The sequence below is a fragment of the Dromiciops gliroides genome, chromosome 3 (genome assembly GCF_019393635.1).
Source record: "Dromiciops gliroides isolate mDroGli1 chromosome 3, mDroGli1.pri, whole genome shotgun sequence".
Taxonomy (NCBI): domain Eukaryota; kingdom Metazoa; phylum Chordata; class Mammalia; order Microbiotheria; family Microbiotheriidae; genus Dromiciops; species Dromiciops gliroides.
Genome location: NC_057863.1, coordinates 189204640 through 189226843, shown reverse-complemented (window position 1 = coordinate 189226843; position 22204 = coordinate 189204640). Strand labels below are relative to the sequence as shown.

The 22204-nt window shown below is 38.0% G+C and overlaps 1 protein-coding gene across 1 annotated transcript; it reads left to right on the top strand.

Moving 5' to 3' along the window:
- The first annotated feature begins 839 nt into the window (after window positions 1-839).
- On the top strand, window positions 840-20276 carry IL1R2 (interleukin 1 receptor type 2). The gene is given in 11 exon segments (XM_043996419.1): window positions 840-941; window positions 1781-2023; window positions 4262-4442; window positions 5826-6000; window positions 9951-10013; window positions 13396-13469; window positions 13471-13523; window positions 15628-15695; window positions 15698-15753; window positions 15755-15770; window positions 19007-20276. Coding segments are annotated over 11 exon segments (1158 nt in total). The 5' UTR covers window positions 840-894; the 3' UTR covers window positions 19189-20276.
- Window positions 20277-22204: the final 1928 nt, after the last annotated feature.

Here is a 22204-nt window from a genome sequence, read left to right as displayed (position 1 = left end):
TCAAATCTGGCCTCAGACCACTTAACACTTACTAGCTGTGTGACCCTGGGCAAATCACTTAACCCCAATTGCCTCACTAAAAAAAAAAAAAAAAAAAAAGAGGGGGTTGGACTAGTAGCTTCTAAATTCCCTCTCAGTTCTAAACCCTCAATCCTAGGATCAGGATGTGATTACTTTGAGAACCTTTGGTCTAGCCTCTCCAGTGTCCCAGGGCCTGTTTGTGATATCCCTTCAGGGGATCCTCAGGGGATATGTGCAACACTTTGGTTGGCTTATGGTTTCCTGTCTGACCTTTCTCACTTTTTCTAGATTTCCAGGTACTGGACCTCAGATTTCAGTTTCCTGCCTCCAGAAATTTGGGTTTTTCTTCCTTTTCTGTGCATTGGCAGTGAATGTTTCTGCATCCAGCATCCAGCCCAAGAAAAGCACAGGTAAAAAACCAAATCTGATGAGTGGAAACTTGTTTGTGTCTAGTTTTCCTTTTTTTTTTCCTGTGTAAAAGGGGATTATTTTGTCTGAACACGACACCTCTTAAAAAAGTAAAGGGGACACACTGAAAAAAGTAAAATATGGTCAATTCAATTCATTACTCAAATCCAATGCAACACATGTTGATTGATGGCATACTATGTGTCAAGGCAATATACTGGCTGCTAATGAGATGCTAGGTCCCAGTGATGCAGAAGTCATATCACATCCCCTGCACTCACTGTCTAGCAGATGGGAAACAATCAGCAAACATTTATCAAGCTCCTTCTATATGCCAGGTACCATGTGAGGTGCTAGGGCTACAAAGACCAAAGTATATTCCAAGTAGCTTCGATGCAGTAGAGCATGGAAGTACATGAGAGGTACAAACCAAGTGTCAGAGAGTTCATAGAAGAATCTCTTCTGATGGAGGGAAATCAGAGGCAGCAACATGGAGAAGGTGGCCAGATCAGGTAGTTATTTTAAGTTTAATCAAATGAAACTGGCTTTGTCATTTTTTTCTCTTTGAAATGACAAGAGAATTTTAAAAAAAGACAGGATTGGCTGAACTGCTCATGGTTTTGAAATGGCCCAGACACAGTCAATATATTGTGTTTTAGAAATCTGTGGTCATAGATTTTGAACTGGAAGGGATCCCAACTGCTTCATTTTACAGGTGAGGAATTTGTTTGGCTTTTTCTTCTTTCCTGATAGATGTTAAGTGACTTGCCAAGGTCACATAATTAATAGATGAGAATTGAACCCAGAGAAAACTGACTATTAGAGGGATGAAATTCAATTCAATTCAATTTAATACATATTTTTTTACATACCTACCAGGTGCCAGGCAGTAAGAGCCAGTGTTAAATGCTGGAGATAACAAAAAAGAGGCAAAAGACAGCCCCTGACCTTAAGGAGTTTATAATTTCATGGTGGAGACAACATGCAAACAATGATATACAAAACAAGCAAGGATAAACAGGACATAATTAACAAAGGGAAGGCACAGGAATTAAGGAGGCTTCCGGAAGACTTTTTGTAAGAGGTGGGATTTTATTTGGGACTCAAAGGAAGCCATGGAGGTGAGTAGTTGGAGTTGGGGAAGGAGAGCATTCCAGTCCAGGGGAATAGCCAGAGACAATGCCCAGAGCAAAGAAATTATTTACTCAAAGTCACACAAAGAAGTAGGTGGCAAAGATAGAATTCAAACCACATCATGTGACTCCAAATCCAGAGTTCTGTCCACAGCTTCTTGCTGCTCATTCACACTGGTGCAAGAATCAAAGGCTAATTTTAACCTTTCTGACTGTAGAAAATTGCCCATACCATGGCAAGTATTTAGAAAGATTCAAGTTGAAGGAGAGCCTGTAGTCCTGACACCCCCTTTCCTGATGCTCCACAACCAAGTCTTCTTCAACCTGTCATGGCATAAAAATGATTCTGAGAAGATGGTTCTAGGAATCGGCAAATCAGGCAGAACATGGATGAAAGATAATGCTCTCTGGATTTTTCCAGCATCACTAGAGGACACAGGAACTTACATTTGCACCTTTAGGTAGGAACTTTTTGTGAAGTGATATTGTTGGTGGGGGTTGGGAAGGGGAAATGGGTGCTATGTACGTATGTGTGTATGTGTGTGTATGTGTATCCCTGTTTTCTACAAACCTGTCAGATTCTCCCTAAGCTGCCATGTGTTCGAAAAATAACTTACTGTGACTTTCTTATTTTTCTTGGTCAGATTTCAGAATGGGATATTTTCTAGATTGCTGAGGAAAAGAGACAGTGGCAAGTTAGCACCAATTGCTTCTTTTCACTCTACCATCTTGGCTCTGCCTCTTGCTCTGTTATTTTAATAAATGACTCCCTTATTTCAACACTGCTCTTCTTTCTAGTTCTCTTGAAAAGCTTGATTATAAGAGAAGACCTGCCTTAGATAGAATGTCAGGTCTTGAGGACAGTGACTGTTTTATTTTTGTCTTTGTACCCACAATGCCTAGCACATAGTGGTGGTTGTTCAGTTGTTTTCAGACATGTCTGACTCTTTGTGACCACATTTAGAGTTTTCTTGGCAAAGTTACTGGAGTGATTTGCCATTCCTTTCTCTGGCTCATTTTACAGATGAGGAAACTGAGACAAACAGGGTTAAGTTACTTGTCCAGAGTCACACAGCTAGTGTCTGAGGTTGGATTTGAATTCAGATCTTCCTGACTTTAAGACTGGTGCTCTATTCACTGTACCACCTAGCTGCCCTATGTGTCCTAGCACATAGTAGGCATTTAATAAATGCATATTGATCGATTAGACAGAACTGTGAAATGAGTCCCTCACTTTCATTTTTAGTCACTCTTCTTCCTCTATATGTCTTCCAGCTTCTGTTCACTTTCCTTCCTGATATGATATGATATAATATATACCTATATATGATAAGTGTTATGAAACCCTCCTAGGAGTTGCAAAGAAGAAATGCTTAAAACAATTCAGTTCAATTTATTAAACTTTACTATGTGGAAGATATTGGGCCACATATGGGACCCAATATATATATGTATGTATGTATATATACACACATATACATATATACACACACACACATATATAATACCAAGTGATTATATACACACACATATTTTTTAATAGATAGGAATTCAGACAGAAGTTACCTATTGAATATGTTGTATTTCTAGCAATACAACATGAGGCTTGCTCATTTGCTACTTGGGGTATTGGAAACTTTTTTTTAATGGGCCTGTAATCCACCAAGCCATTTGTTTCACAGAAATGAGTTTCTTTGCTGTGATTTTGCCAGGCCTATTCCCTGAAATGCTGGGCTGACTCCCAAGTATGGGGAATTGGGATAGGGGAAGTCTCCAGGAGACTGAGCTAGGATTTAGGATTGTGGGAACAAAAGACCCTTGGCTCAGCCTGGCCCATCATGACAAATACTTCGATAGTAGGCTGTCTGGAAAGCCATCTCTGATCTAACCAAGATGATTGGGTGACTTGGAGTTGGGGAGGGAATGATATAATTGTTTTAGCATGTATCTATCATGTATATAGATACATTTAATATATACTCATACATTTCTATATTCTACTCATATACATAATGTATATATCTGTATAACATACATGTACAGATACATACATACACATATATCTGTATAATATAGTTCTACATATCTATACATATTTCTTTGGATAAAAGCTGGAAGGTCCCTTGTTTAGGGATGCTGTAGAGGCAGTGTCTGTACCTGGAATGGATGACTTTTGAGGTTTCTTCTAGTTCTAATTCTTATGATATTATGGACTTGTCAGAAGACAAGCAGAATGTTTCGAAGATATCTTCTTTGGCATGCGGAAAGGTAGTGATGTCAATTAGCTATTATGATAATGTTTATCTCTTTAAATGCTGATAAAATCAATGCAAATGTATGCCACATTAAACTCAGTATAGTGATAATATTCCTTCAGTGTTATTGTGACATATAATTTAACATATATTCTTGTGTTCTTATGGGCTTTTATAATTTAAAAAGCATCTCCCTATGCATTAGTTCATTTGATCAACTTGATAACCCTGTTATTGAGATTGAACAATTATTATGGCTTCTTTATGGTAGGGAGACTGAGGTTGAGAGAGACACTGTAGTTAGGAAGGGTTTTCATAGATAGGAAAAAGTAGAACCTGGATTTGAATCCAGGTTTGATTCAATGCTTGTTTTACTGTGCTGTTTTACCTCTTGGACATTCCTTCTGCATTTGTGTGATATAACAAAATGCCATCTCTTTGCAGGAATGAATCTTATTGTGCCACAATGTCTGTTGAGTTAAAGGTCTTTAAGAAGACAGAAGCATCTCTGCAAAACATTTCCTATTCCCAAGTTCTAATTGCTTCAGGTCCTGGAAATCTAGTATGCCCTGACATAAGTGATTTTATCCAAGACAGAAATAACATGGAAATAAAATGGTATAAGGTATATGCCCTTAAAATTCTTATTCCATCTGTAAAATGACCTAGAGAAAGAAATGGCAAACTACTCCAGTATCTTTGCTAAAAAAAACCCCAAAGGGGGTCATAAAAAGTTGGTCATTATTGTAAAGTTGGTTGACCATGGGGTCACAATTTGGGCCTCTTGAGCGTATGGAAATATCAATGGTCTTGGAGTTAGAAAGTCTCGGTTCGAGTCTCAGCTTGTGGTACTACTTACTAGCCATGTGACCTTGGTTGTTGTTGAGATAGTCATAGCTGCACTATTTTGTTTACAAGGCTGGTATGAAGATCAAATGAAACAATATCTATAAAGTGCTAGAAACATGTTGATAATTATCATATGGACTTCTCAGTTATTGACTGAGTTTGAATAACGAGGATGGAATTTATCTTAAAAAATTCTTTATGGAGTTTCTATTATGGTCCATCTGTTATATAGAGAACCAGTGGGCAATTGCTTCTTTTACTTGTAGGAAAAAAAATCAACTTTGTTTCTATTATTTTTTGTTATTTTTATTATTTTTATTTTTTGTTTTGTGAGGCAATGAGGGTTAAGTGACTTGTCCAGGGTCACACAGCTAGTAAGTGTCAAGTGTCTAAGGTTGGATTTGAATTTGGGTCCTCCTGAATCCAGAGCCAGTGCTTTATCCACTGTGCCACCTAGCTGCCCTCAACAAGCATTTTTTAAGAGCTTAGTATGTGCCAGGCACTCTACTAAATTCTGGAGATACAAAGAAAAGGAAAAGCAGAGTACTGCCTTCAATGAGTTTACATTCTAATGGGAGGCTGGATGGCACAGTGCATGGAATGCTGGACTTAGAGTCAGGTAGACCTGAGTTCTAATATCACCTCAGACACTTGCTAGCTATGTGACCCTGGGAAAGTCATTTAACCTCTCTCAGTCTCAGTTCCCTCATCTATCAAATGGAAATAACAATTGAGCCTATCTCCCAGAGTTGTTGTGAGGAATAATTGAGAATGAATATGTAAAGTGCTTTGCAAACTTTAAAATGCTGCTATATAAATGCTAGCTGTATAGTCTAATGGGGGAGACAACATAAAATATATATTCAGTATAAATGGAAGGTAATCTCAGAGGGAAGATAATAATAATTAATATTATCTCAGAGGAGTTTTAACATTTTCAAAAATTTCCACCTTTTGGTGAATTCACTCCATGATTATAAAACAAAAAGGACATTTAGCATATGATAGGAGCTATTGTCCGAAGTACTTGGTGCTTGGCTCATGGAGCTTAATAAATACTGATTAGACTTAAGGTTGAAGAGAAGTAATGAGTTGTCAATGATGATTCTATTTACACATGTCAAAGTATAAAGGGTAATGTTTAAAATATTTCTCAAAGGATTCAGTTCTTTTGGACCAAAGCAACAAGAAGTTTTCAATTTTGAAAAGATCTGTTTACTGCCTTATAAACAATGTATCATTGGATGACTCTGGTTACTACATGTGCAAGCTGCCTTTTGTCTATGAAGGTGTGAAGCATAACATCACCAGGTACATTAAGCTACGTGTTGTGAGTAAGTATTGGAAGTATATGATCTTTAAATTTTTAATTTTTCACTCCAGCCATATTTACTAACAAGTTTGTGGAGTTTCAATATTAGGGGTTACTGGAGGTCTGCCATTGCCCTAGGTGTGTGGGGGCAAAGCAAAATGAGTAAGTGAGAGAGACAGAGAAAGAGATGCAGAAATAGAGACAGAGATGAAAGAAGAGAGAGAGAGAGAGAGAGAGAGAGAGATTTTCTTTAAACTAAAAAAAAATGTTTAGAAAGTAGAACCCATTGTGCAAGTGCAAAGAGCTGCTATATGCCTGACAATTCTAACTTCAATAAAAAGTGTTAATACAGTCTATGGAAATAGTTTTCCATATAAGGCATGAATCAACATCAAGAATTATAGTACAGGGGCAGCTAGGTGGTGCAGGGGATAGAGCACTGGCCCTGGATTCAGGAGGACCTGAGTTCAAATCCAGCCTCAGACACTTGACACTAACTAGCTGTGTGACGCTGGGCAAGTCACTTAATACCAATTGCCTCACCAAAAACCAAAAAAAAAAAAAACAAAAACCCAAAAAACAAGAAAGAATTCAGTACAGCTTTAGCCACTTCTAGATGTGATAATACAATAATTTGAAGGGAATCATAAGATTGTAGAGGCATCAGTGTAGTGGATAGGGAGCTGACCTGGAAATCAAGAAGATCAGATGCTGCCTTTGATACATTCTGGTTGTGAGTCTCTAGGCAAGTCACTCGATTTCTTGATGCCGTAGGTAATTTTTTAAGACTACAGATTGCATAAGAGGTGCTGACCTGAAGAGTCCCCTTCTCTGGCAGTTCGATGAATCAATAAAATCACAAGTCTCATCCTTATCCCCTACAATCAAAGATTTAACATTGTAAGGAACCTTGAATCTTGAACTAGGTCATCTAGTCCAACCTTAATTTTATAGATGTGAGGAAATTGATGCTCAAGATATGTGTGATCTTTTATTTTGAGCAATTATCCATTGATATGTCTAGCAGTAATTTCTCTCCTTTTTAGGCCATAATTAGTCAACCATGACATTGGAGGACTGAAAAAAAGCTCTTTTTGTTCCCAGTGAATCAGTGCTGGGTATAACAGTTGTATAGAGGAAAGAGATGTTTGTGCAGGCTATCGCAAGTATTGAGTATCTGTATCTGTATCTGTTTTTACTTTTTAAATTAACTGATGTCTGCACCTTTTACAACGACTTCAGCAAGCTCAAAAAATGTTTAATTAAAAAAAACTGGGCAATTTGGAAAAAGATTGATTTTTTTTTGGTCTTTACAGTAACAAAGTAAAGGCCAATTACTGTCCTTATTGTTTATGTCAATCATTGCTTGTCAATCAACAAGCTACAATATGCCAGGCACTTTGTTAGGTGCTAGGGTTACAAATACAAAGAACCAAAGCATACCTACTCTCAAGGAGTTCAGACAGGTGATTTCATTGGTATAAGGAAACATCTAGTGAGGGTATTTTTTCTTTAACCCTGCTCTGCAGGTGGCATGGAGGATAGAGTGTCTGGCCTGGAGTCAGGAAGACATTTTCCTGAGTTCAAATTTGGCCTCAGATGCTTATTAGCTATGTGAACCTGGGCAAGTCACAACCCTATTTGCCTCAGTTTTCTCTTCTGTTAAATGACATGGAGAAGGAAATGGCAAACCACTACAGGATCTTTGTCAAGAAAACCCCAAATGGGGTCAAGAGGAGATGGTTGCATCTGAAAATGACTGAATTGAGCAACTTAAAAGTCACAGAGAATTGCCTGGGGCCTTGAGAGGATGAGTGACTTGCCTGAGATCACAGCCATTTTTTAGCAAAGGTAAGCCCTGAACCCATGTCTTAGAATTCTGGATTCAGCTTTCTATCTGTGATGCCATACTGTCTCATATGTTCATACCCCAGGTGTAAGTAGTGACTCAAAATCATAGTCCTGGAAAAGACTCTTAGGGATCACCTATTCCAGTCTACTCAGTGATTTCTTCAGTGACAAACAGAAACTCAGAGCAGGGATGGGTGTCACTTTCCCAAGGTCACTCAGGGAGTATTCTGTGGAGCTGTTGAATCTGCACCATATTCTTAGGCATGTAATTCTCATTGTTAGACACCCATCACTGCCATGATCAGGCTTTAAAACTGTGGTCAGTGCAATACTGGCAAGAAACACGAGGGGGCAGCAGACTTACATTTTGTCCAATATAATGTTACCCAAAATGACTTGAGATTCAGTAGAGGCAGTGCTCCTGCTTGCCTCCCAGAAGTAGGCTTTAGGTGAAGAAGACACTGAATGCTAATATTTTATGTGCATCCTTTGGTCATGGATTGAAATGGAAAGGAAAGGAAAGTTTCTGTTTAGCTAAAACCAAGATTTTATGTTACTCTATTATCAGATAACTAAATGCATTGATCAAATGGTACTCAGCATTTATACATGTCACTATTTGAAATACCCTTGTAACAGGTTAAGTGGGAAGAGTAGATGGGTTGATGTCCTTTGTGGGCATCATATCACCCACTACTTCAACCTATTTGGCCTTCCTACTACTCAAGGTATTCAGCTGCCCACTGACTGCCCAGAACTAAGATTCCCTCTGATAGTCCATATGAGGGTCATCTCATCAGGCAGTCAGTCCCCCATTCCTTTCTACTTCCCCCCAGCAAAACGTCTCCTTCTAATGTTTTATTCCCTTGGGGATTTGTTTTCTGCTCTCCAAAATTAGAATTCTGGTAAATTAAATCTGGGTATTAAATGAACAGCTGTTAAATTTGGATTTTGACAGAGAGTCTCCTTGAGCTACAGCACTTTAGTTCAAGGACAAGAATCAGATGTTGGGAACTTTAGGTATAGGAAAGCATGAGAGGACAATTGAGATTTTTGCAGGCTGGTGAACCTTACAATGCTTCCTCTCAAATCATATCTCTTGGGCAGAGGTTCTTAACTTGTGGTCCATGAACTTTTTTTTTTGGCGGGGCAATGAGGGTTAAGTGACTTGATAACTATAACTATAACTATATATATACACACACACACACACATGTATATATGTATATGTATATGTGCATATATACATATACATATATATGTATATATATATATATATATTTTTTTTTTTGCGGGGCAATGGGGGTTAAGTGATTTGCCTAGGGTCACACAGCTAGTAAGTGTCAAGTGTCTGAGGCTGGCTTTGAACTCAGGTCCTCCTGAATCCAGGGCCAGTGCTTTATCCAATGTGCCACCTAGCTGCCCTGATAACTATATTTTTTGATAACTATATTTTCATGCAATTAGGTTTCCTTTCTAATTCTATGTATTTTATTGTTATGCCTTTAAATACAATTTCCTGAGAAGGGAAGTCTGGGCTTCACCAGACTGCCAAAGGGATCTATGACATTTTGGCAAGGTTGCCAACTGGTTTGCATCTGTCCAACATGTGGATGGAATTTTGTTATAAGACAATTGTTACTCTAGTGATGAATAATGCTAATAGCCATTTAAAATTTTATTACTTTTGGGGGAATTTTATTTATAGTTGGGGTTAACAGTGCTAGTTACTTTAACAATTATAGCTGAACATTATGATCGTAATTGTTTAAAGGATAGAAATGTATCAGATTTTAAAAACTATGATGGAAAATGATTAATTGTCTGCCACAGTGTCCAGAATGAGACTTGGTCACACGTGTATTTACATTGACCTTTTCTGTAATTATTCTTCTGGGAAAGGCAGTGACCCAAGCTGCTCCAGTCCTGGGGAGAGACTGTTTCCTTTGCAAGATAAAGGATAAATCTGTGTTATGTAAGGGGAATAAAGTAGAACATAATTAAGGGCAAACAATAGGACAGCCACTGGCTGAAAATGAGATGACAGCTGTTATCTCTTTAACACTTTGGCTTCCTGGAACTGCTATTTTCCTATGAAATCGCTGTTTCATCCCTTCCCAGAAATAAAGGAGGTGACCATGCCTGTTATTGTTGCACCTAATAAGACTATCTTGACTTCTCTTGGTAAGGCTCATCAATGACTTCTTCAAACCCAAAACGCTCAAAGTGCTCGAATGTACTCACTGCACTCATGTAATAAGAACAGTCTGTTAGATTTTGATGCTTGTTTCTCACTGCAAGATCATAGATTTAATGCTGGAAGGGACCAACTAGAGGAGGGGCTCTTAACCTAGGGTCTATAGACAGCTTTCATCTTGAACTTGAATGAGGAAAAATGCATTTTTGTTTTCACTCACCTCTAACTGAAATTTAGCATTTCCTTCAATTACTTAAAAAAATATTCTAAGCAGAGTCCTTAGGCTTTACCAGACTTCCAGAGGTATCTAGCACATACCCCAAAATGTTGAAAACCCTTGAATCAGACTAATGGGTCAATGATCTAGTCCCACTCTCTCACTTAGAGATAAGGATTAAGTAATTAGGCATTGATTGAGGCAGCTACATGTTACAGTAGATAGAGTGCTGGAATTAGAGTCAGGAAGATCTAAGTTCAAATGTGGCCTCAAATACTAGCTGTGTAATCAGGGTAAGTTGCTAATCTCTGTCTACCTGTTTCCTCATCTGTAAAATAGGAATAACAATAAAACACCAAAATTTCCCGGATTGTTGTGAAAATCAAAAGAGATAATATTTGTAAAGTTCTAGCTATTATCATTACTATTATTGTTACCATTTTCAACAACAAATTTGGTGGAGTTATTCCTTGAACCAAAGCAAGTGGCAACCCCACTATGACTTAGTAGAAGGTCTTCCCAAGGTGCTATGGCTAAAAAAAATTATCTCCTGAACCAACTTGTTGAAGAGCGTCCCTGAAACTTAGGGTAGGTTGGTCCTCCATACACATCCACAAAATTTATTACTAGGTCCACACTTGATTACATCAGTCAGAGCTTCCACTCTGCTGGTATAGATTTTAGGGACCTGGAGATACCTCTAAACCATAGTGAGGCACCAGAGTTGAACTTTAACAAATGTCAGGGGTGTCCAAAATATGAAGATACAAAAGTGTCCCTTTCTGAGTGATTATAGCTAAGTCCCAGTTAGTGCAAATAATGAATCCCATGAATGGTCCACATTATTTGAATTTGTAATGTATATTCTCTTGGGCTGGAACTAATGACCATATTTTGCATGATTATAATTCAAATAGTTAGATTTGAACACTTGAAAGTATATCAGGGCATTCATTCTTTGCCTGATTGGGAACCAGCTGTATTCCTTTTGCAAAGGACTCAGCATAGGGATTCCTTTATATAACCAAGACTAGTTAATGCGTAAAATTATTCTTTATACAAATATTCTCTCTACACATTATACCAGGAAGACATTGTGTAAAGAAGGCCAACAGTTTTTATTGGTGGTCCATAGTGCTCTAAGGGCTTAATAGAACAAACACAATATGTTTCCTGTCTTCTTAAGAGTTATTCTAAAACTCCATCTATGTGTTACTTAAAAAAATGAGCCAATACAGGAAAAACATAGCTATTTGGTTAGTGTCATGAAAATGCCAATTAACTGAAATTTTCATTCTCAACTGTTGGAGTGTAGAATCAACCCAAGGTGGCACAGTGCTCAAATAACTCATATAGATGCACATAGAAGTATTTGAGTGTGACTCAAACACATACTGGGTGACTTTTTTGAGAACGCATCATGGCATTCATGTAGGCACCTAGGTGGTACAGTGGATAGAATGTTGGGCCTAGAGTCAGGAAGGCTCCTCTTCTTGAGTTTAAAATCTAGCCTCAGACTATTACTAGCTGTGGTGACCCTGGGCAGGTCACTTAACCCTGTTTCCTTATCTGCAAAATGAGCTGGAGAAGGAAATGGCAAATGACTTCAGGGATCTTGGCCAAGAAAACTCTAAAAGGGTACACTTGATGGAAGAAGTACACTTGACTGAAAAACAGCTAAACAACAACAAATAGTAAAGATGTAGATATCCTACTTTTAATTTCTGTTTTATAATGAACACATTCTTTATTTGGTAGCCTTAAAGTAAATACTATTGGGGAAAAATGTAGTTTTAAACAGACTTTTGGGAACTGGTAACCTGATGTTTTGGCATTCAAGTTTGTATATCAGCTCTATCTGGGCCAGCTTACGACGTGGCAAGGGTGTGTGTGTGTGAGTGTGTGGTGTGTGTGTGGTGTGTGAGGTGGAGTGGTGTGTGTGTGTGTGTGTGTTGTGTGTGTGTGGGTGTGTGGATGAAGATGTACATTAGAAGGGTGGGAACCCATAAGGGTGGGAAGACAAGAAAAGGTTGCCTTTGGTTTTTGGTTTGTTGATGGCAGACTGCAAATGTGGACTGGAACCATTTCTTCTTTTAATTTGAAGAAAAGAAAGACATCAGAATGGGGAAGTGATTATAAAACTGGAGAAGTATGTTATTTAAAACTTAGGAATGGTCAGAAAAGAAATCTGAAAGAAGAACAGGAGAGTTTTTCCAAAGAGTTTGTGATATGGGAATAGTAACTTTGTAGCATAATAGGATCATGGAGTTAGAACTGAAAGAGGACCATCTAGTCCAATCCCCCTCACTTTTCAAATGAAGTATTAAAGATCATGGAAGTGAAATAATTTGTACAAGTTCACAAAACTAATAAGACTGAGGTAGGATTTGAACTCAGGTTCTCCTAACTCCAAGTTGCTACACAATATGGCCTCTGAAGTTCATTCCCTCTTTTTGTTTTCTCCAACCCAGTACCTGACACCCCTGACATCTCTGCTTCCTATTCCTTTCTATTATAGGCAGCTAGGTGGCCCAGTTGGCAGAGTGCTAGACTTGGAGTCAGGAAGAATTGAGTTCAAATCTTGCCTCAGGTACTTAATAGCTGTGTGACCCTGGGTAATTCTAGCCTCCATTTCCTCAATGGTAAAATGGGGATGATAATAATAGCCTCCCTCCCAAGGTTGTTGTAAGGATCAAATGAAGTACTAGATGTAAAAACACCTGGCAAACCTTAAAGTGTTATATTTAATATGTTAGCTATTTCATGATTCTACAGAGACCATGCAAGAAACTGGAATAGACCAGCAATGGAAATAGATGAGATGGGGAACTCATAGATAATCTGAATGTTTTAGGGAACTGGGGAATCTAGCTTTCCTGTGCAAAAGAGGACGTGGGTGGCCAGATGGTTTTTAAAAATAAGTGGCCCCCAAGATGGTTTATCACTTGAAATATTTGGTTGTTTATGAATGTACTTGAGAAAGTTTAGTGAGGCCCCTATTGGAAACTATGTCAGGAAGTCTTTGTTCATACACATACACACACACACACATGCACACATACACCACACGCATACATGCATGCACACACGTACACACATTTTCCTAAATTGCTCTTTTATGACTCTTTGTTAAGCTGCCTTTCTTTATCTAGGTTCAAAACTGGTAATTCCTTGCAAAGCATCAGGCTCAGAGTCTACAACGCTTTTGTGGTGGACAGCAAATAGGCACTTTCGTGGATAATGTCTACAAAGAAGGACGGGTTAAGGAAGGACAACACCAGTAGCTCATTTGACAGAATTTAGAATCTCATCACTCATTTGGTTCCTGGACTGGCTTTTTCAGGGAGTGATGTGTAGCAAGAGATCAGATCTAATTTTAGCAGTTGTAAAGGGATGTTAGGTATTTTTAGAATAATTTTTTAAAAATCTTTTTTTTACCTCCCCTACATTTTCCTACTGGATTCTCCCCTCTACTTTTCAGAAAGTAATTTCTTACAATAGTTTTTTTAAAAAGGGGAAAAAGGCAAGGGAATTAACCAACATTTAGGAAAAGGGTAACATTATATGCAGTACTCTACATGTATAGGCCCCTATATCTTCAATGAAGGGTTGAAAAGTTAGGTTCTTTTCTTATCTTCCTTCTGAGGCCAATTTTGTTCATTATAATTACCCAGTATTCAGTTATGGTTTTCTGTTGTTGTTTTGTTTTTGTTTACATTATTGTAGTGTGTGTGTGTGGTGTGTGTGTGTGTGTGCTTATTTTACCTTGTATCATTTCATATAAGCATAGGGAAGTTAACTGAAGAGAAAATTCGGGTTCAAACATCAGTTTTAAAATCAAAGAAATCAAAAAAGCCTTCTTCCCTTAAGTGGAACTGAAGAAAGGTCAATTGAAAGGCCAAAAATGATAAAATAAGTGTAGTTTTGGTCATCCTTATGGCCCAATGCTAAATATCAGTATTGTTTGGTCTGCACAACACAGCTTGGGGGATAGGTAAAGACACTGTTCCAAGATGCAGGACAATTTGCTTTTCTCCTTTCTTATGGACAATCTTAGGTAAATCACTTCCCTCCCTAAGTGTCTTCTTTGTAAATGGAGAGAGCTGGAATATATGATGCTCTAGGCCCCTTCCAGCTATAATGGTCCATAAATCCATGCTTTAATAGATTGAAAATAATTAATTCGTTATTTGCACATTGCTGGCAAGCAACAGAGAAGTAGCAACCCAGAGAAAAGGCAGCCTCAGAATAATGAAGAATAACCTCTCAGTGCCTTGGGCAATTTTCTTAGCCTATAAGTTCCAAAAGGTTTGCAGATCTGTATGATATTATTAGAAAGAAATTCCTCATTGGAATTTCCTCTACAAATGAAATCGTAATTCTATATTTTAAAAAGAAGAGAAATATTTGTCAAGCAATTAGTTACTGCTTATGAGCTTGGGGACGATCCCATACAACCTCTATTAAATATCCTCTTTGTATTTCTCATTCTTGAGCCTTTCTTCCTGAATTAGGACTTGGTGTAAGGACCAAGGCAAAGATTGAGGCTCTACACATTTTAGGGGAAATGTTGGGGTCCTGTATTGCTTTGATCTGTATTATTTGGACTCCATCACTGTTTTCTCCAAGGTATTGGAGGCGCTGTAGTATTCCTGGATCTTTGTGGTGGCATCAGGCCTTGGAGCTGCAAACTTCCAGCATGTCCTAAGTGGTCCCTTCTAGGGCGTGATCGGATTGCGCCTTCTTTGACTGAGCTTTGTAGTCTCCTTGCCCCACTTTTATTCCAGATCACAAACTACGCTCTTATCTCTAGCTCCAGTTGCTAGACCAGAGTAAATTGACAAGCTAGAAGTCCTTCTGGTTCAGAGATAGAGTTAGAGGTGCTCCACTGGTTAGCACTCCTTATTCTAGTTACTCATCTGTAGGCAAAATCCAGGTCCTGTCCATTTATGTGCAAAAGGATTTGTCAGTGGCACACTTAGATTTTCCCCAAATTTGCTGCTGCTGGCTCTGATTAACTTGTTTGCCAAATATTTTAAAATGATTTTCCATTAATTAAAACAAGGCTACTGTAGTTAGTTTTATCCCATGAATGAGCTTCAATAAGAGCTTGAACTTATCAAAATGAACCTGATTCGCAGGGTCAAATGCTCCTTTAAGAATTTTTCAATTGATCTAGCCAAAATGGATGCATTTGACAGAGAATAAGGATCCTTGAGGATGGGGTGGTTTTCCTTTTGTCTTTGTATTGGTCATTGTCCTGCACATCCTTGACACATCCTAGGCCTAATAATGAATTCTTGCAGAATTGAAATACCTCTATAAAGGTTGGTTTGGGGGTTTTTTTACATCCACATTTTTATGCAAACCTTTTTCTCACCCAGTGAATATTCAGAAAACAATAAGAGCTATATTGAAGTGCCTCTGATATTTAATTCAGTGGAAAAGAAGGATTGAACACTGAATTTATATGTAATGCCAAGAATAGATTGGGATACCAGACATTGCAAAGCAAGAGTTAAAGAAGGTAAGTGTCCTCATTCATGGGTGGGGGGAAGGGGGAGCAAACAGCACAAATTCTCTGTTGATAAATTAACAGAATCACAGAATTGAGAGTTGGAAGGACCCTCTGACCATCTGGCCCAGATCATACTTCAAAAGTAGTCCCTACTCTAACATATTTGAAAAGGTAGTTGTCTAGCTTGTGAAGGAGACTCTCCCCCACTCTCATCCTCATGTTTCAGCCCATTCCATTTGGGGATAGCTTTCATTGTTAGGAAGTTGTGCTTCTTAAGAATCCTATGTTCTTTACACTCTAGCTTTTCTTGATCCCTCCTGCTGCTTCACATGCACTTATATGTGTACATGGTGACTTCCTTTGTAATCTGCAAACTCTTCAAGGGAAAAGGAATTATTAATTAATTAATTAAGGAATCTATTAAGCACTCACTGTGTACCTGGCACTGTGCTATGTGCCTTACACACATTATCTCATTGCATCCTCACAACAGTCCTGTGAGGTAGGTGCTTTTTTTGTGTGTGTGTGAGGCAATTGGGGTTAAGTGACTTGCCCAGGGTCACACAGCTAGTAAGTGTGTCAAGTGTCTGAGGCCGGATTTGAACTCAGGTCCTCCTGAATCCAGGGCCAGTGCTCTATCCACTGCGCCACCTAGCTGCACCTGCTTTTTGATCCCCATTTTATAGGTTGAAGAAACTAAGGCAGTCAGAAATTAAGTATTTTGCCCAGCTAGTAAGTATCTGATGCTCGATTTGAACTCAGGTCTTCCTGAGTTTCCTGCTCAGTCTTCTATGCATTGTACCATCTAGCTACCTCAGTGCAGAGACTGATTCCTTTTTTATCTTTATATCTCTAGCATTTGAACCTGGAACCTAATAGGTGCCTGATAAATACTTATTGTTTGTGCTTTGCTTCTGGATGTGCCCTGTGGAGCATACAGAACAGGTCGAATCATTACTCCATCTCCATAATAGTCTCTCAAATACATTTTTCCATGACATTATTGAAGTTAAGGGGTCTTAAGTTTTTTGTATGTTTCACAGACCTCTTTACAGTCTCCCCAAACCCATGATTTCCTTCTCAGAATAGGGTCTTTAAATGCCATAAAATAAAATATACAGGTATACAAAAGAAAATAAAAATGTAATTTTTTCCCCATGTAAGTTCATAAGTATCTTGAAATTTATTCCCAGATTTCTTGGTTAAGAAACCCTGTTTTAAAAACCCCTTTACCCTTCTAACTGATAGATGGCACTAATGGATTATACTCTGAACAGGATGAATATTTCTCATTTTAAACAATTATATATATACATATACACATATGTATGAGAGTATATATATATATATATATATATATATATATAAACTATAAAATGTAAATATATTAGAGTTGGATGGGATGGGGATCAGGGTGAGGGGGCGGAGAAAGATGTGTTAAATGAAAAGGTTAAAGGACGATGAGCTAATTTTTAAAAAAAGCTATAATGATTCTCTAATACACTTTGAAAAGCACTGAAGTGCTTCAGAGAGATACTGAGTTGAAGAGACAACCCTGCCATGGTCAAGAGCAAGGCTCAAGGAAAGAGGCAGCTGTAGGTTTACCAATAGTGCCTTCCTATTTCTGAAGGTTGAGAGTCTGAGACAATTCTCGAGCTTGGTGACTGAGTAAATAAGACACACAGAGCAGTCATTGAAACTCAGAAACATTTTGTTGTTGTTGTTAGAGGAAGTGGGCACACCAGAAAGGCAAACTGTAATGTTTATCATTCTTTATGAGGTTAGCTAAATAGTTTCTTTTTTCTGAAAGCTTGCACATTCTGAAGTGAATATGTCAATTATACAGATTAGACACTGGGTTACTGTAGACAGCCAGACAGAATAAAGATGGGCCAGACAAAGTTTACTCCTAGATTTGAATAATTCTTTTTGGTTATTGGTGTTGAACTGATCTCTATTTTATTCTGGACACTATAGAACATACCAAAAAAGAATGCTCAAACTCCAAAATGTAGATTCAGACTAATAATTTAAGGAAGCAATGTGGTTCCTTTGATACTAGCCCTGGAAAAGAGCAAAGAACTAAGAATCAGAAAAATTAGGCTGAATTCTGTTTTTACCATTTACTAACTTTGTAGGTTACTTCATGTCTCTGAGCCTCAGTTTACCTGTAATATATAGATTGTAATTATAACTTTATCTTAGTGTGCAAATCATCTTGTAATCCTAAAGTGCTCTACCCATATACACTTCTGACATTAGGAAATCCATCATAAAATGACCTATGGTCCCCTGGAAACTGTTTTATAGTATGTATTACTGACTCCGGAGACAGATTCTAGAAGTAGCCCTCCATTGTTTCATCAAATCTCAGTATTAAAAGCAGAAAGAAAAATTGTTCATCAAATTTCAGGTGTTAAAAATAGAAAAACATAGTGTTCATCAGATCTCAGATATTAAAAGCAGATCTCTAGTCAGGAAATCTATAGTTATGCCCCTTAGGCCCAGTGTTAGCAACTTTGTTTTGGTGGGAAAACAGACTTCAAGATTGCTAATTCTGAATTGGTTAGAAGTTGTAATCAAATAATGAATTGATAACTAGGAGTTCAGTATAGAAACAGTAGCAGCGACTGTTCTAGTTTAGGATGATTTACTTGCATGTTGCATTTGCTTTATTCTTATTCGTGATTTACATTAATATGAGGATACTAAAAGAAGGTACTTAAAAGTAAGGAGCCTCCATGCATGTTGCACAATGTCTGACATTTGTAACACTTGAATACTAGATTTTTTTTCATATTTTAGGTCTTAGTTAATTTTCTCAAAATCCCTGGTGTATGGATAGAGAGGACTAGCCTTGAAGTCAGGAAGATCTGAGTTTAAGTCCAAACTTTGAAATAGTTGTGTGGTCATGAGCAAGTCAATTAATCTCCCAGTTGTGATGGGAAATTTAAGTTAGCACACATGTTGTCAGTTTGCATGGATGGAGGGAGTTTCCATTGGTAGGAACCCAATTCTATCCCTCTTCCCCAAATGCCTATGAAGGAGGGGAGAGAAACATTAGATGCATTTCACTGATAGGGGGAATGTGAAGCCCAAAGGTATGAAATCATAACTATACATTGTCATTTTTTAATCAATATAATCAATATAAAGATTCATTTCTTGCAAACATTTATTGCAATTTCAAGATAGATAATTAGAGAATGCTATGCACAGTAACTGGGTTCTGTGGCTTCTTCCAGAACCTACGTTTTCCTGGGGAATTGCTGTGGCTCCTCTCTCACTCATCTTCTTGGTCTTTGTTGGCATATGGATACATAGAAGGTGGAAACAGAGACCTGGGAAAGTATATGCTACTAGAAAAGCAAAGATTATCAGTCATGATTGTCAACTCTCTACTCCTTACAGAAAGGAAATAATATAAAACCACAACCATATTCTTTTTTTAATGACAAAGAGTTATTTTCTTCTGGTAGATGCCTCCCCCCCTAGAATTTACCCCCAAGCCACTGGACTCATGGTGAAGTATTGACTCAGAAAGTAAAATGAACATATATTGCCTGTCTGCATATGGTGCTATAGAGGCCTCTGTTTCTCTCAGCTTAAATGAATGGAGTGAAGGGCTTGCTTTTATGGACTTAGTACTTTGGTACCTGAATGGATTTGTGATCTTATCCATGGATCTAGGTCACTAGAACCTTTACTTTTTCTTGTGTGTTATTCTTGTTAGTATCCTGCCCCTCTCTTGCATCTAATTTCTATCTTTTATATATCTACTTATTTACATATTGTCTACCCCATTAGAATGTGAGCTCCCTGAGGGCAAGCACTGGTTTTGTCTTTCTTTATATCCTTAGCACAGTTCTTGGCACATAGAAAGCACTTAATACATGTTTTTTAAAATTTACAATAAGGACTATCTTCTAGGTTAAGAATTCTTAACCTGCTGTCTGTGAATGCATTCAAATATTTTGATAACTGCATTTCAATATAATGTTTCATTTGTAATCCTTTTAAAAACATTGTTCTGAGTAAAGCATATATTGCATAAAAAAGACTAAATCATCTCTAAACGTTCAGTTTTGTGGTTACAGGTTTAACATTTGAGTTTCTATCTGTAATCCTACACTCAGACTGCATGACTGGTCCAACTTCTTTCAGGCAACACCTGTCTTTTGATGATGTCTTTATTTTGGTTTATGATGGATGAAAAAAAACCAAACAAAGTTTTTGAAGTTTGGGTCTGGGATTCTTAGGGGGGAATGGATGGAATAGAATGTAAAAAGGCAAAGCTATGGAATAAAAAGTGGGGTTGGCTGAGTGGGATGGCTAGGGGATTAAATTGATTTAAAGTGGGAAGAATTCTTGTAATAGAGAGAAGAGATTGCTCCTAGATGAGTGGAATTGTTATTATAGGGAACTACCTCAAGTTCTTGGGCAGGGAGTGAGATTTCTTAAAATTATAGATACTTAGTTCCAGATGACACTGGCACTGTAGCTGATTCAGAGTCTCTGGGGGTCTCTTCTCTGGTAGAGGGGCCCCCTTCCTGGAACTGGATCTGTGTCAGGGTGAATGGTGAGATTGGGGCTACCACTTCCTGTCTCAGGCACAGCAGCTCCCTCCTTCCAACGTCCAAGCCATCCTTGGTTGGAATATGATCTCAACACATTTTTCTGTGGGTTTTGCTGCTCCAGGAATTGTCCTATTGCATTATTGAATGCTTTTGCAGTGAATCGTGTAGTGAGTTCCAGAGCTCACTGCCTTTCTTTGCCATCTCAAGCTCTGCCCCGGAAGTCTTCCTACTAATCTTTGAATCCCTGCACATTAGTACCCTTTGCACCAAGCTTTAAAAAAGAAACATTTTGGGGGCATATATTTAAAGTTGTTTGGAGGGAAATTTCAGAGATCTCAGGGCAAGTTTCCTGAACTTTTCTTTGCCATAATTTGTCTACACCCAAAGGAAATAATTTTTAAAAGAATACAACCATATGGTAAAATGGTAAGAAAACCATGAGAGAAAAATTGTTTTGTTGACATCTGCCCTTTCCTCAATTACTACAAAATAGAAATACAGTTTAGGGGTAGCAAAAATAAAAAAAAAAAGTACAGTGGAAAGTTCTGGTTTTTAAATCAGAGGCCTTGGGTTTAAGTACTTGTTCTATGTGACCAAAGGTAAGTCAGTAACTGTTCTCAGCTTGAGTTTCTTCATCTGTAAAATGAAGGGCTTAGATTTAGTCAATCTTTAAGGTTCCTCATTTTCTAAAGTTACGAATCTACTTGAGAGACCCAGACCTATAATTCCTAGTTCCAAATGCATATACATATAGCCTAAATGAGACTTTTCTTGAACTCCTGAGCTTTTTGAGTTTATATAAAAAATGAGTATGACTGTGATTTTCCAAAGCTCTTCCTTTTCCCACATATTTGGCCATAACTCTGGCTTGAAGTTGAGCCAACATTGCAATACTAAGGGCAAAATGTGTGGATTGTTTATTCTTTTAATGAAATCAGGAACATTATTTTAATATAACACTTGAAAATAATACAAATACAAGTCAGACTGTGTATGTTAGAGAACCTTAACAAGAATATGGGCTATTTTCATCCTTCCAAAGTTAGGCAATAAAGCATTATTAAACACCCACTATGTGCAAGGCACTGTGCTAAGTACTGGGGATACAAAGAAAGGTAAAAAAAGACCATCTCTATTCTCAGTAGCTCATAGTCTAATGGGGGAAAACAACATACAAATAATTATGTAGAAATGAGTTATATAGATAAGGATAAATTAGAAATAAATCACTGGAGGAAAGACACCAAAAATTAATGGGAAACAAGAAAGGCTTGGGGCAGCTAGATGGCACAGTGGATAGAATGCTGGGTGGAATCAGGGAGACCCAAGTTCAAATATGGCTGAAGACACTACCTGTGTGACCTTGGGCAACTCATTCAACCTTGTCTGCCTCAGTTTCCTCACCTGTAACCTGAGCTTGAAAAGGAAATGGGCAAACCACTCCAGTATGTCAAGAAAACTCCAAATGGGGTCATGGAGGGTAGGGCACAAACTGCAATGACTACAAGAAGAAAGGCTCCCTATAGAAGGTGGGATTTTAGGAATCCAGGGATACCAAGAGGCAGAGAAGATTTTATGCAGGGTCTACAGGCAAGCAAAAATGGAAGGAGTCAGGAGATGAAATTTTTTTTTTTTTTTGCAAAATACCAAAGGAGGCCAGTGGCAATGGATTCAAAAGTATTTTGAAGAGGCTAAGTTGGGGTATAAAGTGGGAATGACATAGAACAGCTCTTAGAAATGTAATAATAGACTCTCCTATTGGAAGGGAGAGATATTAAAAGCCACCTATTCCAGAACATGCCTAAGGGAGACTAGACTTCTAGGTTGCATAGTTAGATGGCAGAATTTGGAGTCAGAAAGACCTGA